The sequence below is a fragment of the Candoia aspera genome, chromosome 7, assembly GCF_035149785.1.
Source record: "Candoia aspera isolate rCanAsp1 chromosome 7, rCanAsp1.hap2, whole genome shotgun sequence".
In the NCBI taxonomy this organism is placed as follows: Eukaryota; Metazoa; Chordata; class Lepidosauria; order Squamata; family Boidae; genus Candoia; species Candoia aspera.
This window is the reverse complement of record NC_086159.1, coordinates 66,666,201-66,693,449: the sequence shown is the minus strand read 5'-3', so window position 1 is coordinate 66,693,449 and position 27,249 is coordinate 66,666,201. Positions and strand designations below refer to the sequence as shown.

The 27,249-nt window shown below is 40.5% G+C and overlaps 1 protein-coding gene across 1 annotated transcript in view; it reads right to left on the bottom strand.

The window, feature by feature from the left end:
* Positions 1–3,450: 3,450 nt before the first annotated feature.
* Positions 3,451–27,249, bottom strand: part of LOC134501513 (cadherin EGF LAG seven-pass G-type receptor 1-like) — a 91,818-nt gene continuing 68,019 nt past the window's right edge. The window contains exons 3-5 of the mRNA XM_063309354.1: positions 7,762–7,984; positions 5,375–5,490; positions 3,451–3,530 (exon numbers count right to left, since the gene is read on the bottom strand). Coding sequence (XP_063165424.1) covers positions 3,451–3,530; positions 5,375–5,490; positions 7,762–7,984 — 419 coding nt within the window. The remainder of the gene's footprint in view (positions 3,531–5,374; positions 5,491–7,761; positions 7,985–27,249) is intronic.

Sequence of the window (27,249 nt, the reverse complement as noted above, 5' to 3'; positions counted from 1 at the left end):
GACCCCAAAGTAGTGGTCACATGCCAAGCTCATCCTTCCATAAATTACTGATAAGAAACTTGGAAACTGCATCATCAGAGATCAGAGGGAGCAGGCAAATGTAAGCATGTTGGGGTTACATTTATGCTAACTCTTTACAATGACTTAGCAAAAAGGCAACCTTTTTTCTCTTGGGGGCCACATTTCCACAGGAATAATCTACTGGTGGCCTTTCTTCTTCCATCTTGTACTAACACCCTCTAATCTCTCTCACATGGTTTTCATACATTAGGCTACAATGGGAAGGATATTCATGCCTGAGTTTGCAATTGATGACTTGCACCAGGGGATGGATGCATGTGGTCCTAGGGCTGAAGACTGAACACCCCTGATATAGTGTGATATGTGAATGCAGACATTGTTGTAGTACTTGCAAACAATCATGTCATTCAGCTTCACTTTGAAACACGCTTGTTAAATTCAGTCTAGATTGCTGAACCGAGGCTGTACTTCGCTTAGTATGGTCACAGATTTTAGCTAAAGCAGCCTGGCTGAATCTAACTGTGAGTATATTGGATTCCATTACTGTGTTACTTTAAACGTTCAGTAAATAACACTGTAGCCTGAAGTACAAATTTAATACTGGTTCTGTTTATAAATCTTAGAACTTCATTGTCTTTGGTAGAACCAATTACTTTGCAATGATAATTATTTTTTATAATTTCACTATGTATCACCAATTTCAAGTGGCAACAGGTAGCCAACCTTGACTAATTTCAAAAAAGCCAAGCAGCATTGGATTTTGTTAGTACTTCAGTGCAAGATCAGCAGGAAATTGAAGGTAAACTGATACATTTTTTTTAATGTTTTAGTATTGCTAGCAAGGAAATATACATGGGTGCATCCATGTAATCACCACGAGGCAGCTTTAACTCAAGAAACTCTTTACTTTTACTCTTAAAGGTCTAAATTAAAAATACCATTCCAATAGTACATCAAGAACAATATTCCTACTAATGATAAGGAATACTTGCTAAAAGACGGAGCATTTTCTGTGCTGAATTAATGACAGTAAAAAACTAAAACCTGACAAAAAAGGAACAATTGTGATTTTTCTTTTCCCACTTAGAAAATGCTATTTGAACTGAACAAAGAAGTTCACTTTTGTCAACAAGGAGCTACGCACTGATGCCATATAAATTAAAAGTGTATTACCATCTCATCATTAGACTTCCCCATTAAGTAGTTTATTATTGGCTGTAAAGCTTTTACTAGAGTTTTTTCAGCCACAAGAGTTCCTTTGTTTATTGCAACGTATTTAGATATACGTTGCTTTGAAATTAAAATAGCCCACTAACTGGTCTTCTTTCTCTGGCCTGGGATTGCTTATGTATGATTTTTCAAGGCTTTACGTTATTTTGTGAAGAACAGTCACAAAAGGTTCAAAGATATTCCATCATTATGGAACATAACCAATTAACCTATTGCAACTTAAAAGCAACATGCACTAGCCCCAAAGCAAAATTTCCATTCCAGCACAGTTTTTAAGCCTAAAGACTTCCTTGGTTAGGGTTAACAGAGAAGCTGGTCCAATCCATTGAGTTTATAAAGAATATCGCTAAAAGAGCGTTCCTTACTTTATTATAGTACTGCACTTGGACAGAATGCCACTGTCCATCACTAACCCCTCCTGGAACAAATGGTGCAACTGTTGTGGTGGTTTCTCCTGAAAAGTAGCATGGAAGAGGAGAGAAAAAAGAGTTCATCTTAAAAGTTCAACTTTTAAAACATTCATTTTTGCAGTTAACAAAGATATTAGTCTTATTTGGTACAGTCAGCAGCAAAATATATTAAACAGAATAATAAATAGATTAATATCATTGACTTCCAAGTTGAATCCACTGAATATATGTATGCATGTAGTGTATATTACTCCCTCAATATATGTGTGCATTAATTAAGGCAACATATAACCAAGCCTTTCAATAGAATTGCAATTTTATAGATAAAAGCAGTCTGAAAACGATCCTGAGTCTGGCAGATCAAACGTCTGCTGGAACAAAAAGATCTCAGCCAGGCAACAAAAGGTCAAATGAACTCGCTCCATTTGGCAGAGAAATCTCAAGTCTTGGTGTGACCTTTTCCTGCCTGCCAGCCATCTCCATCTCCATCACTGTCAAAACACAGGGAATAAAATGTCTTGTCTCCAGAAACTAAGATATAAACAGGGTTGTATGTGATAAGATATCATTTAGTTCAGGGGTTTTCAAAGTTTTTCAGGTTATGAAACCTGCTAAATGGAAAAAAAATCCCAGGACTCTTTATAAAGACCAAAGTTCTAGTGATGGAAAATGGACTGTAAAGTTTTTTTCCCCCTCCCTTAGTGTCTCATGGAACCCTGGGGTTCCATGGAAAGTTTGAAAAACTCTGGTTTGGATAACCAGGAACCCAGCCATGTAAAGCTAAATACGTGCAAAACTCTATGATAGCAATATGCTGGAAGCCAATTCATCTGTACTGGAATATGAATATAGCAAGTTCCCAGGGATGAATATGTACTAACATCTTTGCTGCTATAAGTCTTTACCAGCTGAAGTTCAAACACAGTTCCATATCACAATGACTTCCCATATCACAGTGATTTCTTTTTGAATGTACAAAATCAGGTACACTAGCCTAAACTGGGAAAAAACAACTGTAGGCTACAGCTTTTAAAAGAGCTTCCGGGGCCAAATATGAATTTAGAAGTACCTCCAGCCTGCAAAGCTTTTTTTCAAGGGGGCTGTTACATATTGAATACAATTGGAGGAATGTAAGGATAAGACATTAGTGGGGACATATAATGTATTCACACTTAGAAAAGCATTTGTTACCACTTAAATTCCACTTGCAATTAATGACAACAATAACATTAGCTGTAATCTGGCATAAACAATGTTAATGTCAACAATAAACAAATTATGGCAATTATAAGTATATATACTTACAAATGCATATTGTAGATTTCTAAGGTGTCCTTGTGCTATAGCAATTGTTAACCCTCAAACTTTAACAATGGAATGATACCAAATCATATGTAAAATGTAAACATTTAGGATAAACACAGAAAGTGAAAACAGCTGTAAACTTACAGAAAGAATATTTATTTATTTTATTTATTTATTTATCAAATTTTTATCACCACCCATCTCCCCCACATGGGGGAGATGCATTTCTGTGGGTTTTCTTCAGCCTGGAATCTTACAGGAATGTCAGATAAGGTGTTGAGGAACAAAGAAAACATTTTTCTTCCCAGAAAATTACAGAAGTTCTACCCCTGCATTGAATGACATTGCTTCCTTTCTTTCTCATTGAAATGTCTTTTAAAGATTGGATTTGATAAAGCACAAAGTGCCAGATTAGTTATACAGACCAGTACAACCAGCCCAGTGACTATTCACTGCTTTCCTGAGGTAGTAACAAAACAAATATCTACAGGAAAAGTACACAAGGACCTGTCAAAATGGGCAGGTTGAGTTTATCATGAGTGACTAGCTGGACAAAAGTTTCCACTAAAGAAGAATAAAAGAAAAACTGGTAAGAACAACAGTGTATATAATAAAGATCTCTGTATTTCTACCTGTATTCATGCAAACATTTACTTCAGTTTAATACACACACCTGCTTAGTTCCTAGAGAAAGGTGTTAAACTGAGAAAGAAACACATTGCCTCCTGTTAAAGATGGTGAATATACTGTACTTGTTTACTGTGTTGTTTTTGTGAGCATTTCAGGAGAAACACCCACATTTATTTATCAATCAATCAATCAATCAATCAATCAGATTTATATGGCTGCCCATCTCACAAAAAGTGACTCTGGGCAATGTACAACAAGGATATAAAACAATAAACATATAAAAAACAGTCATTAAAACTTTAATATTCTTAAATTATTCTTCAAGGAGTACTTTGCATCTCAATAAAAGTGAAATTACTTATACAAGAGGAAACCTTAATATTCCATTTCATTAATGGTCATGAAAATCGTTTTCTCCTTAATGCTATCTCACAAAGGCACATATTTGTTTCTTCCTCCTAAAACTATTTAATGTCTGACTGTCCTTTTGCAGTTGCAATTATTCAAAAGCAATCTATTGCACTGTGAGCCCATGGAGGCTATTGTACTGAGAGCTTTAGTGATTTTCAAAGTTGTGCTCAGTCCAAAATACGTTCTATTTTCATACAAGTAATCTCTTGATTATCTAGATGGATTGTTAATCTTTATTCACATGTGAATTAAATGTAAACATGTATGCCACACATTTTGTCAATGAGTAATTAAGGAAGAAAATACTCCTGGGTCACCTTAACTAATAGATTACAATAATTGCTGATAATATGGGTGTGAAGAATAGTATCTATATTAAAAAAAACAATGAAGTGGAGCTGAAACAAACATTGCAATGTGCATGGAAATATCCTCTGCATCCATGATGGCTGAAGGCATTACTGTAGCAGAGCTAAATAAAGACACTCTCAATTGAGCTCAATTGCTGGTAACTTCATGAACTTGCCTATGTTGCTTTCTTGATAATAATGGAAAAGCATTTTGCTATTGCTTTAGACTAATGTCTCCAAGTAGTTCTCTGATCTGACCTTGGTTAGCTTCTTGAAATAAGCCACAGTCAGTTAGATGGTGCCACTTTGCTGTGATATAAACACTGGAGTATGGTTGTCATCACTAAATTTATCTTCTGGATCAGAACACTTGTTTTTTTCCAGACATATTTTTTTCTAACATGGACATTATTTCATAAATAGGATTTCTGATAAAACAAAATATATATTCAAATGTTGGACTGTAAACACACCTACTGTATACTGGGCACGTTTCAGTTTCAGTGCGTTGAAGCATGTGAGGGCACTCACGTAGCACCTGGCAACAACTGCAACCTCATCTTTTCCCATGATACTACAGCTGCCTTTCACAACCCTGAGAAAAGACATCTTTGGTTTAAGAAGTTGCAGACAGGTGCCTCCTGAGTTCTCACACACACTTCAAAGCACTTTTTTACCTTGGAATACAAAGTGTTGCACAGCTCTAGCACATATGCATGGATTAATTGGGTCATAATTTAGCAGTATAAGAACAGTTATAACAGAATTTTTAAAAATATAACAAAGAATCATCTTCAGTGGTAACACTTAATATCGGGCTCCATTAAGTCATGATTTCTAAGAACATGCATCTTGAAAACAAATCACTTACAATGAAATTTTATTTTCTCCAAAGATATATATATATATAGGGCTGTGGCCTTAGGATAGAAATTGCATAACATCATGAATACATTTTCAAAATATAGAGAGAAGTTCTATTCCATAAAGAGTTCCAGTTATTGCAGACTATCTTACCTGCAGAAAATGTTAGCTGGATCTGTTCTTCAACGATCTCAAGAGCAATAAAATCATGTTTCTCATTAAAACGTCCATTATAGAGAAGCAAAGCGTTCCTTTCCCTTGTTGCAAACCTACATCAGACAAGAACAACAAAACATCATATAAAGTACCTTCTACAGCCAAATAAATTAAGCAATTTTTGCTGGACATTCTGTTAATATGGGGATGTGTGCATGTGTGTGTGTGTGCATGCGTGCATGTGCTTTTGAGTCAGTGTTAACGCCTGCTGACTGCCTGGACTAGTCCCTGCAGTCTTCTTGGCCTCCTCATGTTGCCTCACTTGGGGATCCTCTTACAAGTGGCATCAACATTTCAGTTTCCAAGGGTCTAGTAAAGAGAATGTCAACTTATTATTTATATGAAATAAAATAAAAATATAGAAAGCAGCCTTATACCAGACCCAGATATCTAGGATTGCAGGCAGGAGTCTTTCACGTTTTGAGCTATCAGATCTTTTGATATGAAGATACCAAGATTTAAACATAGGCCTTCCTACAATGAAAGCATGTTCTGTATCCTTGAGCTATGGTTCACCACTGGGTGAATTAAACTCTTCTCTGGTCCACGGTGACTCTTCCATTTTTAAAAAACACACTTGCTCCCATCTGTAGAGACCCATCCTGAATTCTTACTTATTGGTCGCACTACAATGTCATAGAGAATTATCTGAGCAATATCTTGGGCTTTTGAGAAGTAGGCAGATTCCCTATACATGCCACTTCCCTAGCACTATCATTTAAGGTTGCATTTTGTTTAACATACTCTAAAGAGTGTCTGTTAGAGAGTCTATTAGATAGCAAAATAATAATTCATAAAGTTTAAAACTTTAATTTTTGTTTTATTTATTTATCTCTACATAAGCAACCTCAAGAATGTTGCACTCCTGAAGGTGAACTAAAAGCAAATTTAAAAATGAATAAAATAGAGCTCACTGATATCTGGGGTTCTTATTTCAAGAAAATGAGCTTGGGTTTCTAATAGAAATTGCATAGTCTGAGGACCCCCCCCCTTTTTTTTTTTAGTAATGGTGTAGACCTAAAATTTGGCCACATGATGAAAGACTTCCTCAAAAAGCTCTGCCTTATATAGTGCAGTGACCATTACCATCATGAACATGTTATTGAAATACTGGTCTAGGAAGATCTATGTTGTTGTTTATTCGCTCAGTTGCTTCTGACTCTTCGTGACTTCATGGATCAGCCCATGCCAGAGCTTCCTGTCAGTCGTCAACACCCCCAGCTCCCCCAGGGACGAGTCTGTCACCTCTAGAATATCATCCATCCACCTTGCCCTTGGTCGGCCCCTCTTCCTTTTGCCCTCCACTCTCCCTAGCATCAGCATCTTCTCCAGGGTGTCCTGTCTTCTCATTATGTGGCCAAAGTACTTCAGTTTTGCCTTTAATATCATTCCCGCAAGTGAGCAGTCTGGCTTTATTTCCTGGAGGATGGACTGGTTTGATCTTCTTGCAGTCGAAGGCACTCTCAGAATTCTCCTCCAACACCACAGTTCAAAAGCATCTATCTTCCTTCGCTCAGCCTTCCCTATGGTCCAACTCTCACAGCCGTATGTTACTAAAGGGGACACCATTGCTTTAACTATGTGGATCTTTGTTGTCAGTGTGATGTCTCTGCTCTTAACTATTTTCCAGGAAGATCTATACTGACATTAAATTGGTTGGTGGAAGGAAGAAAGAAAGGAAGAGGGGGAGTAAAAAATTGAAAGAGATGTTAGTCAACTTGACAGTAGGTGCGAACAGCTCAGAATTATGCAGAAGTGTGATAAGCAGCTTAAAAGAGAAGAGACTCAGGTTGTAATAAACAAGCAGATGATTCTGTATTGCCTTTTTTCTTAGCCATTTTTACAGCATCTGCTTCTTCAGCTATATGGCATCTATAAGCCATATACAATGCATGAGCTAGAAAATGTTATTAGCCAGCTATACATTTTGAGGATGTGTGATGTTTTGAAAAAATACAAAATATAGTCAAGAAGGTGCAATTAATTAGATAAATCTTTGAGCCTTTGATTTTCCAGGGAGGGTCAGGTTAAAAGAAGCAAGCCAACCTGAGGTCAAAAATATACCATCCTCTTAAAATCTTTGACTAATTCAATCTCAGTTCTTGGTCATCCTCAAACAAATAATTCTCCAACTGAGAAAAATAAGTGTAAATGTGAGGGAAATTTTTAGTATTACGAAACAGCATCAAAGATTTTTATTATAGATATTGCAAAAACATGATGATGAATTATAAGATGCTACTTCAGACTTGTATTGTGTTTTGTAGTCAGTGCAACAATAACTGCAAAGTTTTCATACAACATTGGAAAGGACTGATACTTACATGAGAGAGACAGTGAAATGGAAACGTTGCCTCAATCCCTTGAAGGTGACAAATGATTCTGGAGGGAAGCTTCTTGTGGTCATCTCACAATAAGGTCTCTCATATTCACCAGGAGGGCACTCACATTTGAAGCCTCCTATGAGCAGATTAACACACGTTCCCCCATTCTTGCACACTCCTGGTGCACAGCGTCCTGAGCGAGCATTCACTTCACAATAGTCTCCTAAAAATAGAAATAGCAATGCCCAACAGTTATGAGGAAACTGTTCTGTATCTCCAAAACATTTAATGATTCAAAATCAAATTAACAGATAATACAATAGGCGGCAAGCTCCACTAAGAGAGACTTCATCAGTGGAAGTGGGCTAGATATTTATGTCTAATTCCATAAAAGAAAATTGGCAATCCTGGCCTTATGAATCAGCTGTTAAGAGCCATGGCACTCTTCTTCAGCCATCCTTTTCTCCTCGCTAGGAGATGTCACTAGATTTCATGTTCTTCAAAATAATTCATTCTTAAGAAAGCAATTGCCATGGTTGTAGAAAAAAATAATTCCTATGGCAAGATGAAAGCAAAAAAAGAAACATGTAATTCTCTTTAATTGACCTCCTCCAGCCCAAACAGTCAAAAACATTATAAAACTATCATTAAAACCCACTCATGACAAAAGGGTTTCCATACACATTTCAGGAACAGCCTCTTCTATGCTATCTAATCAGAGCTAATATTGCTGGTATCTAGCCATCATAGTGGGTCTCTCAAGCTTGTTTCTGCATAAACCTCTGAATCACCGAGAACAGCCAAAGCTAAATGCAAAGTGTCATGTTCACATTCTAATGTCTGGTTAACATTGTAACATTTCACATGTCATTCTCTGTTCCGTATCTCTTCACCCGGGGTTTTTCCATTCTGTTGCCCTCCCTTGTTTTGAGGGCTTGGAATGCATGTTTGGGTTTGCGCTCCTGTTCAAGGTTACTTTCCCAGGCGCATCTAACGGCATTCAGCACCTGGGAGGGGGAGCGTCCTGACGGGCGGCCGGGCGGGACCTGCCCACAAGCAAGGCTTTTAAGTTTGTATTTGGCGCGCTTTTGCTCATTCTCAGCTTTCTCTGTATTTGCATACTATTCCTTTAATAAATCAGTTATCTTTAAGCCCGAGCTTGTGAGACTGAGTATTTGGGTTTAGGCAATCATTACATAAAGCTGAGAATCATTTTTTCCATTTTCCGCTGGCCCCATCCAATCCTTGGATAAGAGGGAACGCTAGCGATGACAGAACCTCAACTTCGCGTAAGTGAGGGAGGCGAAGAAGAGCGGGAGGTGGTCAAAAGCCGGCCAGCGCTAACCTCGAGAGCGCAAAGAGCAGCACGTCGGGAGTTGCGAGATACCCAATTGGACGAGCTGTTGACATCCATACAGGAGAGTCTCAGGAGTGAACAGAGATCTGTTATGGAAAGAACCACGGGGAGGGGGTCTCCCCAATTGGCCTGGGAGCACGAAGTCCCTCTGTCACCGAAGGTGGTGATAACCAACCAACCCCCGGAGGAGCCGGTCACTCCGGCCCGTATGAGGGCATTGGAAGATAAAATGGATTTAATAGTGACGATCCTCAAGGATCTACCCAGAGAGGATCAGCCCAGAGAGGCAGAGCCCACCCCGGAGGATTGGGAGGAAGAGCCGTCACAGTACCCCAGGCACAGCACCCTGTCCACCCGGGGGAGAAGTAAGACTCGATCAGCCCCTCAAAGGGGAGAGCGAGAGGCAAGACCTCCTAGGGATCGACCACTTGTGGGGGCTCGGCGCACGCTGTCATTCGCGGCACCGCCACAGCCAGCTGAGCCGGCAAGAACCTTCCCACCATTTGGAGTGAAGTTTGATGGGGATCCCGCAACGCTCTCCTTCTTTATTACGAATGCCAAGCATTATATGGAAGATTGGGGTCGGAACTTTCGGTCTGAACACGGCAAGGTCAATTTCATTGCCAACAAGCTGAGAGGAAGGGCAGCGGATTGGTATGTGCAACTATGCCAAGCTGAGGCAACCGAGTTAGAGGACTTCGATGAATTTTTGTGGGCACTTAAAGAGCATTTCGAAGACCCCCTAGCTCAAGAAACGGCTAAAAATGACCTGCGGAAACTTTACCAAGGGTCCCTCTCAGTTGCCAAATATGCGTTGGAGTTTAAAGCTTTGGCAGGAAAAGTGGAAGACTGGTCTGAGCCAACAATCATCGAATTGTTCAAGCAGGGGCTGGAACCCGAAATCCTTCGATGGGCTCTGGGCAGAGATGATCCCAAAACGCTATACGGGTGGATCCAGTTGGCGGGAAGCGCAGAAAATGCCCTACGAACCTATGCCCATACCAAAGAGCTTAGACAAACACGTCTCGCTAGAGGAGCGCGCGCATCTGGACTTGCCAGCCGCCCCAAACCGAAAACCTGGGAAGAAGAGAGGGAGCAACGGTTCTCCAAGGGTCAGTGCCTCCGATGTGGGAAAGAAGGGCATCGAGCCACGTCGTGCCCGAGACGCCGTCCAGAGGAACGACAGACGAAACCCGCGATAAAGACGCCTGCTCCTGCTCCACCGCGAAAACTGAAGGCAGCCCTCGCGGAACTGGACCCCCCCGACCTACCCTTCGGAGAAGAGGAGGAAGAGTTGCAATTCGAGCAGCCGGCGGGAAAAGCCTACCACCTGCCCTGAAGGGCGCCCTAGGGCAGGTGGAAGAAACCGGGCGTAACCATGATTCGGTGAGTGGAAACTTTCCCACACTGACTGTTAAACTTAAGCTGGGCTCACAAACCAAAACCGTGGAAGTGTGGGCCATGCTAGACTCGGGTTGCTCCCGTTCTCTAATGCACCCTGATGTCGTAGCGGCTCTAGAACTGCCCACGTTCCCTTTGCCAAGACCCATGATTTTCACCCAGTTGGATGGAACTATGGCGGGAGGGAAAGCAGTTAATCTTTCCACGGGACTGGTCGCCTTGCAGATGGGCTCCCATCAGGAAAAGCTGCCATTTGTGGTAGCTCCAGTGGGGGGTCCTCTGGTGATTTTGGGGATGCCTTGGTTTGTGCAACAAAACCCTTTCATCAACTGGCTGCATAGAACTGTGACGTTTGCGGATGGATTTTACAAAGTACCCGAAAAGGACCTATTGGAGGACATGGAGGGTGGAGGGGTAGCGTATACCACTGTACAAACGCTTCAACCTCTTGAGGGGCTACCCAATCAGTACCAAGATTTTGCTGAAGTATTTGGGGAAAAGGAAGCAGATCGCTTGCCACCCCACCGAAAAACGGACTGTGCCATTGAGTTTTTACCAAATGTAAAATTGCCTCACCCAAAAATATACCCCATGTCTCCCAAAGAGCTTACCACGCTAAGGGAGTTCATTGACAAAAATCTGGCTAGGGGTTTCATTGAGCCTGCTAATTCCCCGGTAGGAGCGCCTGTCCTATTCAGGCCAAAAAAGGATGGGTCATTAAGGCTTTGTACCGATTTCCGCGGGCTCAATGCGGTCTCAATATTAAATAAATATCCTTTGCCCCTGATCAAAGATATGTTATCACATCTGGCCAGAGGTAAAATCTTCTCAAAACTGGATTTGAGAGAAGCTTACTTTCGCATTCGCATAAGAGAGGGGGATGAGTGGAAAACAGCGTTCAACTGTCCTCTTGGGGCTTTCCAATATAAAGTTTTACCATTCGGTTTATCTGGGGCACCCGGGGTTTTTATGCAGTTAATCAATGAGGTCTTGCATGACCACCTATTTAAGGGGGTACTAGTCTATTTGGATGATGTATTGATTTATACAGAAACCATGTCAGAACATATCCACTTGGTGCGTCAGGTACTGGCTAAATTGGAAAAAGCAGAGTTGTACGCAAAACTGTCAAAATGTGCGTTTCATCAGTCACAAATTGATTACCTAGGCTACCGAATTTCAGCTCAGGGCATTGAAATGGACCCTGCAAAAGTAGAAGCTATTGTAGCATGGGAGCCTCCGCGTACCAGGAGACAATTACAAAGTTTCCTTGGATTCTCTAATTTCTATCGGGCGTTCGCCCAAAATTTTGCAGAAATCGCCCTCCCCCTTACTGAACTATTAAAAACCAAAGGACAGGGGGATACGCGACGTTCAAAGAACCCAGGCGCGCTCCTAAAATGGACTCCAGCCTGTCAGCAAGCGTTTCAAACGCTCAAACAACTTTTTACCACAGAACCAATTTTACAGCATCCAAACCCCTCTCAACCCTTCGTGGTACAAGTCGATGCTTCTGATTTTTCCATAGGCGCAATTTTGTTACAATCTGACCAATCTGGCGCTTTAAAACCCTGTGCCTACCTCTCTCGCAAATTCACTGAAACAGAGAGACGTTGGCACGTTTGGGAAAAGGAGGCTTTTGCTGTAAAAACAGCTTTAGAGACGTGGCGACACCTATTGGAAGGTACTTCCAACCCTTTTGAAGTCTGGACTGACCATAAAAACCTGGAAGCTCTAAGCACCAGCCGAAAGCTCAGTCCAAAACAGCTGCGCTGGGCTGAGTTCTTCAGCCGCTTTGACTTCACGCTTAAATTTATACCAGGCAAGAAAAACTTTTTGGCTGATGCACTCTCGCGCAGACCCCAGGATGATGGCCCAGGGCCAACGGTCCAAGGCACCGTCTGGACCGACAAACAATTAAGTCTGGCAGCAGTGACTCGCAGCCAGACTCGAGCACACTCGACTCCGCCTCCGGCCGCTCCGCCTTCCAGCAGCTCACCTCCCTTGTCAATTCCCTCCGAATTGCAACAACAGTTGCTCTCCCACCTAAAAACGGATACTTGGTTGCAAGCCAATAGACACATGTTAACTTTCACCGATGGTCTTGCCTGGCGCAACGATCGTCTCTATGTACCCGCAGCTATGCGAAAAACCATACTCCAGCGCTGCCACGATGACAAGCTAGCTGGGCATTTCGGCTACGTGAAAACTTTGCACCTCGTTCGTCGGCAATTCTGGTGGCCAACTTTACTCAAAGACTTAAAAGAATATGTCACTGCGTGCCCTGTATGTGCAGCGATAAAGCGCAAACCGGGCAAACCCCAGGGTCTCCTTCAACCCGTAGCCACTCCGTCGGTTCCTTGGCAAGATATCTCCATGGATTTTATCGTTGATCTACCCCCTAGTCAACGCAAAACTGTCATTTGGGTCGTCAAAGACTTTTTCTCCAAACAAGCCCACTTTATCCCCTGCGCTTCTATCCCTACCGCGCAACAGCTGGCACGCCTCTTCCTCATCCACGTGTACCGTCTCCACGGTATCCCCGCCCGTTTGGTGAGTGACAGAGGCACACAATTTACGTCACAATTTTGGCGCGCATTTTTGAAACTTCTGGGTACGAAACAATCACTTTCTACTGCTTGGCATCCAGAAACGGACGGATCTACAGAGGCTGTTAATTCTACCTTAGAGCAATACCTCAGAGCTTTTGTTAACTACCAGCAAGACAACTGGGTCGATCTACTCCCATTTGCTGAGGTCGCTTACAACAATTCCATTCATCAAACCACTGGTCAAGTTCCTTTTAAAACAGTTTTTGGACGCGACTTTGTTCCCATTCCTGAACTTCCTCATCCTCAACCGCTCCCCGCCACCCTCGCTGGCTGGGCGGACTCTCTCAAAGACTCATGGTCTAATATTCTACTTGCCCCCCAACATGCCCAAGCTGCCTATAAACGCCATGCTGATGCAAAGCGTTCCCCAGAACCATCCTTTGCAGTCGGGGATAAAGTCTACTTATCAACTAAGTTTATCAAGTCCCCACAACCCTCTAAGAAACTTGGTCCTAAATTTGTCGGTCCTTTTTCAATTATTGCTCAGCTCAACCCTGTTACATTTAAACTCGATTTACCTCACAACCTTAAACGTTTACATCCTGTTTTCCATTGCAGCTTACTCAAACCCTGCCTGTCATCGGACCGTTGGCACCCGCAACCCACTCCTCCACCTCCCCTTATGATCGACAACCAGCAACACTTCGAGGTGGCATCTATTCTCGATTCCAGACGCCAGCGCTCTACTCTACAATACCTCGTCCGCTGGAAACATTTCCCTCATCCTGAATGGGTTGCTGCTCCAGACGTGCATTCTCCTCGTCTCGTCGCCCAATTTCACTCTGCCTATCCTGACAAACCGGCTCCCTAATTTCTTTTGGAGGGGCAATATGTCATGTTCACATTCTAATGTCTGGTTAACATTGTAACATTTCACATGTCATTCTCTGTTCCGTATCTCTTCACCCGGGGTTTTTCCATTCTGTTGCCCTCCCTTGTTTTGAGGGCTTGGAATGCATGTTTGGGTTTGCGCTCCTGTTCAAGGTTACTTTCCCAGGCGCATCTAACGGCATTCAGCACCTGGGAGGGGGAGCGTCCTGACGGGCGGCCGGGCGGGACCTGCCCACAAGCAAGGCTTTTAAGTTTGTATTTGGCGCGCTTTTGCTCATTCTCAGCTTTCTCTGTATTTGCATACTATTCCTTTAATAAATCAGTTATCTTTAAGCCCGAGCTTGTGAGACTGAGTATTTGGGTTTAGGCAATCATTACACAAAGGCTAAGTGAGGACTTGCCATGTTTAAACTGAAAGTGTTTGTCTACTGATAAAGCCCTGGCTTCTGTTTGGAGAGATGTGTTCCAGGCCTTACAAAAACACGACTGACAACAAACTAAGTGGGACATGGACAGGACCACACATATATATAGAAACAGGAACAAATAAAAGATGGGGAAGTACAGCTATCAGTCAGGGAATATGAGAACTTTGTCTCTGCAAGCCGTGTTTATGAAATACCAATTCTAAACATGACAAATAAATTGATTCACCCAAACTGCACAGACAAGCCAAAATGTGCTTTTAAGCATATTGCACTACAGTTCACCCTTCAGAGAAATAAATACAATGCATACTATATACATATAAATCTGTACTGAATTGTAGAGACAACTACGCACAAAGCAGTATTTTCTCAGTGCAAAAATGACCGGCAAAAAATGTAAATGCAATGAAAAGTATGTAAAAATGAATATGATTTGAGAAATGAATATTTAAATTCATCTGAATTTTAATGAACACAGCTTTGGATTGTTTGTAATCATCATCATCATTATTGGCTTTGTATCTCACCATTCTGCTTGTGTAAACAAGATGGTTTACAACTAAAAATGAACGCCAAACATCCATTACAATAAAAAAATCAAAAATTAAAATCAAAATTAGTAATGTATCATTAAAATAATGACATTTTAACAAAATAATAATGATGATAAAATCATGAGGTTAATATAATAAAAAGATACAGGTAGTCCTCATTTAGCAACTGCTTGGACATCAGCCATTCACAGTTATGACGGTGATGAAAAAATAACTTGCAGCCAATGTCTGCATTTACAACCTTTGCAGCATCTCTCAGTCTTGTTTGCCATTACAGTCAATTATCCTGTGCCTGACCTGCCTACAATTTAGTATATATTCTTTAAATTACTATCATTTTTAACAGAAACATGAGCTCTGGAATTATTTGATTGACAAATTAACTAGATTTCTAAATGGCCTCAGACCAAAGGCTCTAGGTGTGTTCACTGTACAATACATTACAATAATACTAGAAGAGAGCCAGTTTGGTGTAGGGATCAGGTAAGGAACTGGGAGACCTTGTCTTCTACTCCCACCTTAGGCACAAAGCCAGCTGGGTGACCTTAGGCCAGTCACACACTCTTTCAATCCTAGGAAGGAGGCAATGGCAAACCACTTCTGAAATATTGCCAAGAAAACTGCATAGACTTGTCCAGGCAGTTGCCAGGAGTCAGCACTGACTCAAAGGCACAAAAAACAAAACAAAACAAAACAACTGTAAGATACAAATAAACCATAAAAACAACAACAGTGCTGCAACATTTGATGCAGATCTTATTCCAGCTGCTTAAAAACCTTAACCGTTCAGTGAAAGGCCATACTTTCTCAAATGAAAATTATTTAAATACCACCTGTACATTTGCAGTACTTAATGTAATCATTAGTACATCAGTAATCATTTGTGTGAGTTTGCAAAATTTCACCAGTCAAAAATGTATCTTGGCAATTCAGCAACACAATGTATTTATCTGACTGTTCGTCTTATTCCTTCTTAACTTGAATAGTGATCAATCTGCATATTTGTATGTATATGTGTATTTCATTCATTTCCGTAACTGAAACAAGATTGAATTATTTGGGGAACTCAAGAATTTGTCATACAGACAAAATTAAGTACTGCAAATGTACAGGTGGTATTTAAATCCAGTGAAGGGTACTATTTTTTTTTTTAATAAAGGAGGAAAAGAATGGCTAATAAATGAAACAAGAAGTGGGCTTTATTTGCTGAGGCTGTGTTTGCACAATAATTATCCTTGAACTCGACCTCCTGGAGTCAGCTGAAGCTGCAATTTACCGAGCTATCTTGAGAACTCTCACCTATTCTTTGTAAACAATATAGATGGGATGAAATGGTTGGTAGAATACTGAATTGACTGGAGATGCACACTGAACTGTGAAAGGCCGAAGAGACTCAATAACATGTGGAATTCCTTGATGACATGAGCTAGACTTGTTATCTCAAGATGACGATTTCATGATAATCTCTGAATTCACAAGCATGTAAGTAGAACACCCATCGGCCACAATTCACAAAATCCAGTTCATATAAAGGTTCTAAGATCCTGAATTAAATGTTCATCCTATGATGGGTCCAGTACTTTCTCATATGCTATGTACTAAAGAATACCACTGGGAGTATTAACTAACTTCAGCAATGCATGCTGCAATGAAATTAAAATGACATTAAGCCTTGTGTCAACTTGACGATTCCTATTTGTCACCCTTAAGATCTTAGCAAGTTCTTGGTTCTAACTATTGTAAGAATTTGATTGTTTTTTCAGTACTGAAAGTGGTCAGACAAATTTGGGCCTTACTGGGAAGAAAACTAAAATACATAAATAAATTATAAGTAAAGCTAAAATAAATTTATCATTTCAATTCTTATAGTGATATTTGGATATAATCATAAGACCTCTTTGCTATTGTATGTTTTATGATTTATAGTCTTTTTTTGTATTGCTGTATTTTTGTTTCACCTGTGGCAGCCTAGAGTCTGCTTGATTGTGTCAGGGTAAAAACCTTATAAATAAATATTCATTTCCTGTTGGCTTTCTTCACATCAAGATTTTCACCAAAGATGTCTTCAGTGGACTAAGTCTAAGACTGCACCCTAAAGCATATATACCAGAAGGCATTATTTTTTCAATAATCAGATAAGATTGTGTGGCTTGCAAATGAATCCTTTGGAAGGAATGTGTCACCTTGATGGTATGCCACTGTTGCAGCAGTGAGATTCTGGAGTTGTACATAGATAAGCTAGTGAAAATGTTTAGGATGTTAAAGATTACCCTGTGCAAACACTGAAATGTGAGCCACAGTTTGGAGAAGGGACATTTACCTTGCCTCAAACAAGAGGGAGAATTGGAAAATGTGCAGTCTATATATACGTAAGAAACTACAGGGGGAAAAAACAGAGGAGTAGAATAATGTAACAGTGAACAACAGCAATAGAACAGTCAGGCCAAGAAGACAGGAATTTGATAGTTCATATACACCACAAGGGACGCGGTGGCGCTGCGGGTTAAACCGCTGAGCTGTCGATTGGAAGGTCGGCGGTTCGAAACCGCGCGGCGGGGTGAGCTCCCGTTGCTCGTCCCAGCTCCTGCTCACCTAGCAGTTTGAAAACATACAAATGTGAGTAGATCAATTGGTACCGCTTCGGCGGGAAGGTAACGGCGTTCCGTGAGTCATGCTGGCCACATGACCCGGAAGTGTCTATGACAACGCCGGCTCCAAGGCTTAGAAACGGAGATGAGCACCGCCCCCTAGAGTCGGACACGACTGGACTTTACGTCAAGGGAAACCTTTACCTTTACCTATACACCACATCACCCAAATTGAAACAAACGTTGCCTCAGAATTTTCAGAATCCGGCTAACTTTGCATTTCAATCCAGTAAGCTCCCACTTGGCTCACCTATTTTAAAACAGCCTGAGGTTTAAAGGGGATTGGTAGCCTTAATGGCTGGTTCGGATATCACAATAAACTACAGTTAATAATTTCTTAGTTTCTTTCTTTTCCAATGTGGTTGTGAGGAATGGAAGCTTTTGTTTACTTTTTGTCTGATCCTGACATGACAGTTCATCTCCAACCTGTGATGAATCGTTATGGTTTATTTGAAGAAAATTCACCTCAAGCCATGGGCTCCGGAGTTATTTTCTTTTGAAACGGATCACAGTTAAGTTCAACCGCATTTATGGTTAATACATCAAGTTCGTGCTAAATTCTAGCTAACTAAAATGGAAACAAAACTTTCCAAACTGTTGCAGTCATGCTTCTCTTAATATCCAAAGGTAGTCAAAGGTTTCCCTGTTTTCTTTTTCTCCTCATTTCCCTATAATCTCACAAAACAGAATAGGCATCCATGATTTTTGCCATTTATACTAGAAAAAAAATTAAAAGGAGGGAAACAGCACTCTTGGATTAGGAGATTATAGGACATAAAAGGTAAAGGTTTCCCTTGACGTAAAGTCCAGTCGTGTCCGACTCTAGGGGGCGGTGCTCATCTCCATTTCTAAGCCTTGGAGCTGGCGTTGTCATAGACACTTCCGGGTCATGTGGCCAGCATGACGACTTAGAACGCCGTTACCTTCCCGCCGAAGCAATACCTATTGATCTACTCACATTTGCATGTTTTCGAACTGCTTGGTGTGCAGGAGCTGGGACGAGCAACGGGAGCTCACCCCGCCACGCGGTTTCGAACCGCCGACCTTCCGATCGACAGCTCAGCGGTTTAACCCGCAGCGCCACCGCGTCCCTTATAGGACATACCTGCTCATAAAAGAAGAATTCTTTCCATTCTGCAAAAATTACAAATACATCCTCAAAATTATATATCTTATATATATAATTCCTTATATATAAAAAGGTTGTTTGGGTTTCTTGATCTATGAACTATACAAGCTATACAAGCAACGTAAGAAATGTGTTATTTGTTGATTTGCTCATTTGTGCATTCTTCTTTCATATATAAAAGTAAGTTGAGGGTCATTAAAGAAAGTCTAAAGTAATCTAAAGTCTAAAGAAATGGACAGAGCATAAGATGAATCTGAATTGTCAGGAAGAGGGGCTAACAGTTTACCCAGAAGCTGTAACAGAAAATTCAAGCCTCACTAAACCTACTGTAGCTCAATTATTTGCACACACCCTTCCGCACCTCTCACAACTACAAAATGAGTTTGCCTCCAACCAGGAATGCAGTATGTTGATACACGCTGCTAATTTAGCCTTTGGCAGTTTGCAGCCTTGTTCATCTCCTAATAACTGATGCAAATAAATACCTATTGTTTCTAGTTGCAAAATGTGCAAATGAAAGAATGTAGCCCATACTCAGCTCAGAGTATAAATAAGCTTGGGGCGCCTTCAGGAAAAGAAAAACTAATACAATTTCACAGACTATATAGTACATCTGAAGTGGTTCTCTGCTAATATACTTTTAATCTACTTTTCTGAGCCAGAGTATATCAATAATTTGCATGATTTAGTGGTTAAAACTACTGGATTTGGATTGTGCCAACTCTGGGCCTGTCACTTTCTCTACATCCAGTCAACATCCCCGAGCTGATGTTGTAAACAACATTTAATAGGGTAGACCCCCATGAAAGGCATCTTGAGCTCCTAGAGAAAAAGTAGGATATAAATGCAAGAGATAAAGAAATAGATAAAAAGTTATCTACTAAGAGATAATTTCCACTGCAGTCTATAGAATGCCTCTGGGTAAATATGCTCATTGTACAATAATAAAAAATAATTTCCAAGAGAAATATTTAGTTGGCCTGAAGTGAGCTGGTAGTTCTTCTAGTCATAATAATTTACCAGACTATCAAAACAATCAAAATAGAAAAGAGAAGGATAAATAAAATTAGTGATAGGAGAAAGATCTGCCACGGTTCAAGGTAGAGTAAAAAAATACCAATGACTATCTCCCCTCTTGACCCTCATCTAAGCCCCCCCCCCCGGCAGTTACCTGGTCTGTGAAGCAGGTAAATATACTGTACTCCAGCCCAAACATTTTCCTAACAGCGTACTTCAGAATGCAGGATTTTTTTCCTCTCCAATTACTAGGGAACTACCTTGATCTGTGTAGACTTGATCTATGTAGACTAGCCTCCTCGTGGTACAGCCTGGCCAACATGACTTGTCACAGGTAAATAGTCTACACATCTGGCTTCTGGACCTCACAAGGATTTCCCAGCAAGAAAAGCAGCATGAACACCAAACTGCTATGCCCTACGATTTAAAAAACAAAACAAAAAACCTAATCTATAAACAGAACCAAGTGGGAGAGAGTTAACTCTTATTATTCCTCCTTGCAGCTCTATTCTGAAAGGTAGAAGGTGGAAACTCCCAAACCTTTCAAGGTCATGGTGAAAACAGGAATGTGCAGGCAAGAATAAGCTGCTAAGAGAATCTAACTTCAGGGTAGATTAAACCAATAAAAAAAGTATCCACAGTTTATATTTCATCCAGAAAAGCATCCTCCTTTAAGTACTGCTAATACAGTCTCCAACCTTCTGAATTCCCAAAATGCATTTGATACAAGACAGGAAACAAGGTCAAACTGCAGATATGGGTGTATATAAAATGCCCACTTTTTAGTATAGTTAAACCAGTTCATAAACTTTCCACCTGCAGTTTTTAAATTTTTGTGTTGCTACAGACATAACATTGTTACTTAAAGAGCAACAAAAGCCCAAAATATGCAGAATTGATTAATGCACCACAGCGTCAGTAAATAGCTTATTTGTGAGCAATTAGCCACAAGAAGCTTTACTACTTGAAGTCAGCATGAGAATGACCTATAGCAGTGTTTCTCAACCTTGGCAATTTTAAGACATATGGACTTCAACTCCCAGAATTCCCCAGCCAGCACTATAGAGGTAGTCCTCACTTAATGACCATTCGTTTAGTGATGATTCAGACTTACGACAGTACTGAAAAAAAGACTCACAACCAATACTCACACTTATGGCTGTCATAGTATCCCCATGGTCATGTGATCATGATCATGATTTGGGCGCTTGGCAACCAGTTCCCATTTATGACGGTTGCAGCATCCCATGGTCATGGGATCACCATTTTCGGCCTTCCAAGCTGGATTCCGGTAAGCAAAATGAAACGGTAAGGTATCGTTCGTTTAAAGCCTCGAGACTCCTGTCCCAGGATTCATCCAACGAGGACAATATTATGTAGACCTTATGTGCTTCGGGAAACCGCATGCCTCTTTCCTCTAAGGCGACAAATAGCTTGCCCATCGCCTGGAGGTGCTCCTCCACGGACTCGCCTGCCTGGAGCCGTGCACGATATAGTTGCCGCGTCAGCATAACTTTGCTGCCGGCTGTATCCTGAACATACACTCAGCGTAAAGCGTCCCAGCATTCCGCCAATGTCTGTAACCCCTGGACGTGCATTAACTGATCATCTTCCAGCGCAAGTATGATGTTGGCAAGCGCCTTTTCGTCTGCCAGCATTTGTTCATCGTTCATGTCCTCGGGGGAGCGTGCACTATTTGCCATAGATTTTCTTTGTGGAGAAACATCTCCATTTTAACACACCAGACAAGATAATTGGTGCGATTCAAACGGGTGCACGGGAAAGAACTGGACATGGTAGAAAAAAACTGCATGTTGACAGTGACCACACAACTCCGTGCAACGTGCTCAAAAAAGAAAAACAAATTGTGCACCACAAAAAAATATTCGCCACGCAGTAAGTTCTATTAACCCAGACAATAGGACATCTGGGCCCATAACCTGCTGGGGAGAGAATTCCACTAAGCGTTGTGTCCCTGGGGTTAAAAAAATATCAGTACTTGTGGTGCACTATTTACCCGTTTATTTACAGAAAAATGTGCAAAGAAGAATAACACTTACACATAGCACTCTAGAAGTTGTTGGTATATAAAGGATACAAATTCCATAGAGAAACCAACGTCCATAATCCAATAAATATAGTCCAGTGTACAGTAAATCCAGTATCCAAATACAGCAGTTAAATTGTCAAACAAACTGGCAGAGTAACAGGAAGACTTTTCACAAATGAGAGAGAGAATGCCTATGCTTTGCTTCTATATTTATGTGGCTGCTAGCCAATCAAATGTCACCTTGCATCAGCCTGCTCTGTTATTGTCTTGTGACTGTCTTGTGCTGGACATTGCATCAGACCATTAGACAGCACTTTTTCTCTGCCTCGCATTCTTACATTTCCCAGACTGCTTTGCCATGGAAATAACATCCCTGACAGATTTGCTTAACAACCACATGGTTCGCTTAATGACTGCAGTGATTTGCTTAATGACCACTGCAAAAAATGTCATAAAATTGGGGTCGGATTCACTTAATGATTGCTTTGCTTAGCAACCAAAATTCCAGTCTCAATTGTGGTCGTTAAGCGAGGACTACCTGTACAGTGCCCCCTTTGACGATTTCTAGAATAGCCTGGAAGTTTACTGTAAATACTAATAAATATTACTACAGGTAGTCCTTGCTTAACAACCACAATTGGGATCGGAATTTCAGTTGCTAAACAAAGCAGTCATTAAGTGAATCTGACTTGATTTTATGACCTTTTTTGGGGGGGGTGTTAAGCGAACCACATGGTTCCCCATTGATTTTGCTTGCCAAAAGCCAGTGGGGAAGGTTGAAAATGGTGATCACGTAACCACGGGACAGTGCGACGGTCATAAATGCGAACCAGTTGCCAAGCACCCATATTGTGATCACGTGACCATGGGAATGCTGCGATGGTCATAAGTGTGAGAACCGGTTGTAAGTCATTTTTCAACACTGTTGTAAGTCCAAACCATCACTAAACAAATGGTGGTTAAGTGAGGACTACCTGTACTCAGCAAAAAGTATGATTCTTCGTAGAATTTAAATTCAGTTCCAAAGCGTACAGAGTACCGGGAGACTCGTGCATCTCAATAAAACTTCCTTGGGAAGCCAATCTCACTGCCAAGCAGGCCCATCATGAGTGTAGGCCACCACTCCTTTCCAGAGGGCGAAGGCGGATGGCACTTTCTACCCCGTCTTCAGCCCACTACAAATGCGATGTATACCCATGCTTTCCTGCTCCAAGTTGAAAGTCATGAATTCCAGTTTGTGCTGGATCAAAAACCTCTGTCCAATTTGTCTTCTGTATTTTACTTTCTCTGGATGAATTCTTGCACTTTGATTGGCTACTGTACAGAGACAGGAATGTCCCCTTAATTGGGTCAGTGGTTGCCACCCTGTAATCTCTGCTTCTGTTAGCAAAGTAGCTTCATAGGTTCCAGACCTAACAAACATTTTTTTTAATTACTATTTTTATTTCCACAACCTAGCTAGTTTTTCATTGGGCTTCTTTAAAATAGTAATTTAAAAAACAGAGAGAGAGAGGGAAACATTTCTGCCAGGTTTTGAACTAGAAGTCCTGCATGTCAGGCAAGTATTACAAGCAACATGCTAGCAAAATAACATTGGTAACAACAGCTGCAACGTATGAGTTTAATGAGTTAAAATTGGGAAAATGCAAGAAAGAAAGATTTATTTTAAAGCTGGTTGTTGTGCCTTTTGATGCTTTAAATTTAGATGTATAAATTTAACTAAACTTTTCATACAAATATAAACATAAACACATTAATATAAAAGTATACATGATTAAATAAGACCCACCATAGAAAGTAAAGTGATTGATAACTGTTTTTCTTGCAGTTTTCTTGCATCCTGGGGTAGTTGGCAGTCTGGACGCCCAGACAGTCACTGCTGAAAATTCCAAACTCAACAAACCTCCTTAAGCCAGTTTAGAGTCCAGTTGGCATGAATGACAGACAGGAGCAACTTAAGAGTGGAGGTATGGATAGGCAGCAAGATAGAATATTTGCCTTTCTGAGGGATAAGGAGTAAAGGTGCTCTTTCTGTGTACTCATTTCTCATACCACTTTAAGTTAAAACTGAGCAAGAAGAAAATATAATACTTGAGAATTTATTTATTTATATGAAATATTCTATTCTGCTCTTCTGGGCTTAAAAAGCATTCCATCAATCCTATTCTTTCCCTAGGAACCAATTATGATTTTTTTTAAAACCTGGACAAGAAATATCTATATCTATATATCTGTATCTTTAGATATCTATATCTAAAACAAGACTGGGGAATTGCTCTACTGTGATTGAAAACTCCTCTTTATTTGTTAATTTTTTTAGAGCTACCTCAAGGTAAGGCAAACAGCCCTGTACCAACACCTGACCCCTAATAAGACAAATTACTTTTAGAAGACTGAGTAAATTTCAGCTGTAAAGAAATCTAACTTGCTGAATTACTGTTTACTATTCACACAAGTGGGAAAGTGGAATTTGATAAAAGCAGTATCGCAGCATAGATTACTGCTAACTTATTAACTCCTAGTTTAACTATTTAAAAGGAAGATTACTTATTTTCTTCTGAGCCTGGCTTTATTTTTTCTTTTTTGCACAAACATTACATACAAGTTTTTGGCCACTGAGAAACAGATGAAAATAATGGTACAAGCAACAGTTATGTTACAGATGCTTTCCCCCAAATTAATGTTGATTCACTGATGATAACCAAAGTAGATGAACATACCTATGGAGATTGCTACCATAATACTGTTAGATTTTTCTTTTTACGGTTTTATGGATTGTAATATTTTATAATAAAATGTTCTTTGGAGTCATCTACAGTAGTTCATTTAAAAGGCAACTGAAAAGACTGAAATGAACAAACTGGGGTTCAAAGTTTTGCAATGATCCTTTATTTAATAAGATCACTTCTTTCTTTTTTTTTGCCATTCCATCATGTCCGATCCTCAGCAACTGCCTGTACTAGTCCCTGCAGTTTTCTTGGCAAGGTTTTTCAGAGGCGGTTTGCCACTGCTTCCTTCCTAGGGCAGAGTGTGTGTGACTGGTCCAAGGTCACCCAGCTGGCTTTCATGCCTAAGGCAGGACTAGAACTCACAGTCTCCCGGTTTCTAGTCTGGTGCCTTAACCACTAGATCAAACTGGCTTTCAAGATCACTTTAGCAATGTTATTTTTTTTAATGAGTGTAAAAAGCACTTTTCTTCTTAGACCTGGAACCCATTGCACTCTGGAAATACAATCCTTGGTCCAAGTTTACCCTATAGCTTTGTTTTTCCCATCTGTATTCACAATGTGTTGCAGAAAATCACATGAGTCTTAGATTCTTCTATCTCAGATGATTGCTAAATCATGACTATGTTTCTCAACAGCAACAACTTTTTCCAGTCCATGATGGCAGCACATTACCAAGGTAAAACACTAAATGTCTCTGGATGGAGACTGGAAAATACGGTGATTATACTGATATTAGGTGTATCACTTTCACACACAAAGCTTCTTTAATTCTAGCACTTTAAACTGCTTTTGTAACATCAGAAATGCTGTCAAACCATTTGAAAACTAATTAAAAAAAGAGCAAACAAGAATACTGAATCTCTGGACTAGATTTCAAAAGAGACAGTCCAAGACTTTGATCTCTGAAAATATTTCTGCAGGCAAAAAAAATCCAGATGCAAGGTTGGGGGCTGGAGGGTGCAGAATGTATTGGATAAAGGCATGGCACCTGGGGCTCTTTCAGTAGGTCAACTGATGGTGCCCTCTGAAGACAAATATAACCAGTGAGACAGCTCAGAAATCAGCAGAAGAGACTGAAGGGAATAATCTGATTATTTTTTATAGCAGCATTCCATAAGGTCAATATTAAGGTAAGACAGAATTGACTTTATATGTATGTGTGTGTGTGTGTTTGTGTGTGTGTATACACACCCACTCACCCACACACACAGTAATATCTTGGCAGAATAATGAATAATGGGGAGACCATTTACAGTCCTTTGACTCAGAAAAACAGTAATCAAATACTCCTTGTTAAACATTGGGAAAGAAAAAACAAGGTGTTATTTTTTTATTTGTATTTGTATATTTTATTTGTATCTGTATTTGTATATTTTATTTTTATCCTGCCTTTATTATTTTAATAAATAACTCAAGGCGGCGAACATACCTCATACTCCTTCCTCCTCCTATTTTTCCCACAACAACAACCCTGTGAGGTGAGTTGGGCTGAGAGAGAGGGACTGGCCCAAGCTCACCTAGCCGGCTTTCATGCCTAAGGCGGGACTAGAACTCACAGCCTCCTGGTTTCTAGCCCAGCACCTTAACCACTAGACCAAACTGGCTATATAGAATTATCATATGTTAAAAAACTAAATATTAATTGTCCAGTTAAGAGAACACTTTGCCTTCTAGATAACAAGAAGTTTTATTTTACAAACTAAGAATAGGTTTACTCCTTTATTTAAAACCTGCCTCTTCTGCAGGAGATTAATGGAGTACACACAGTTTTTTAGTGTATTCTCACAACCATCCTGTGGGAAGATTATAGAGAGTATCTGGCTCAAGTTCACCCACTGAGCTAAAAGAGGTAAGAACCTTGTTGTCTTCTATACCAGTGTTCTACAACAGCCTTCCCCAGCCAGCTTCCTTCAATGTGATGGACTTCAGTTCCTGTTGTCTGCCAGCCAATATGGCTGTGGGATCATAGCAGCTGACTGAATTTATGTGGAAGGCACTACTTCAGGGAAGACATGTAATAATATACTATATGTCATGTGTTATTATTATGCAAACAAATTCATCAGTTACTTTTTTCTTCCTTCCCAACGTTGACAGGTCTTTCCACACTGAAAACATATGCAGCTCAAAATGGTATGCTTGCAATGTATAGTTGAAATACACATTTTCCACAACCTTTTGACCTCTCTTTCCTGTACCCATTTGCTATGGTAAGCAGGGCTTTAGTGTTTCCCCCTCACCAAAGAGTATGGTATTAAAAAAAAAAAAGAGGGGGAGAGAACAGAAATAGTGGATGCAATTTTCCACATTATTCAAGGGTCAGGCACACACTTTAGCTCAGAAGTTCAGTTTCCAACCTCCGAAGACTGTGGTTATGGTCCAGAAGCCTTCAAATACTATTATCAAGTAATTTTTAATCTGATGGAAGAAATATTAAATACACGACTGGAGAGTATGCATATTAACTCTAATTTAATTAATTTAAAATGTAAATTAAATCTTGATGAACAGGTGGCAGATGTGGCTAGGGGGGCCTTTGCACAGATTCATATTGGGTGCCAATTGAGCTCTTTCTTGGACTGGGAGGCCTTGCTTACGGTTACTCATGCCTTAGTCACTTCCCGTTGCATTACTGTAATGTAATTACTGCAGTCCTTCCCCCGAAAATGCGGTTAGCCCCCACTCTTCTGGACTTCAGAAAACAGCTGAAAACCTGGTTTTGTCACCATGCT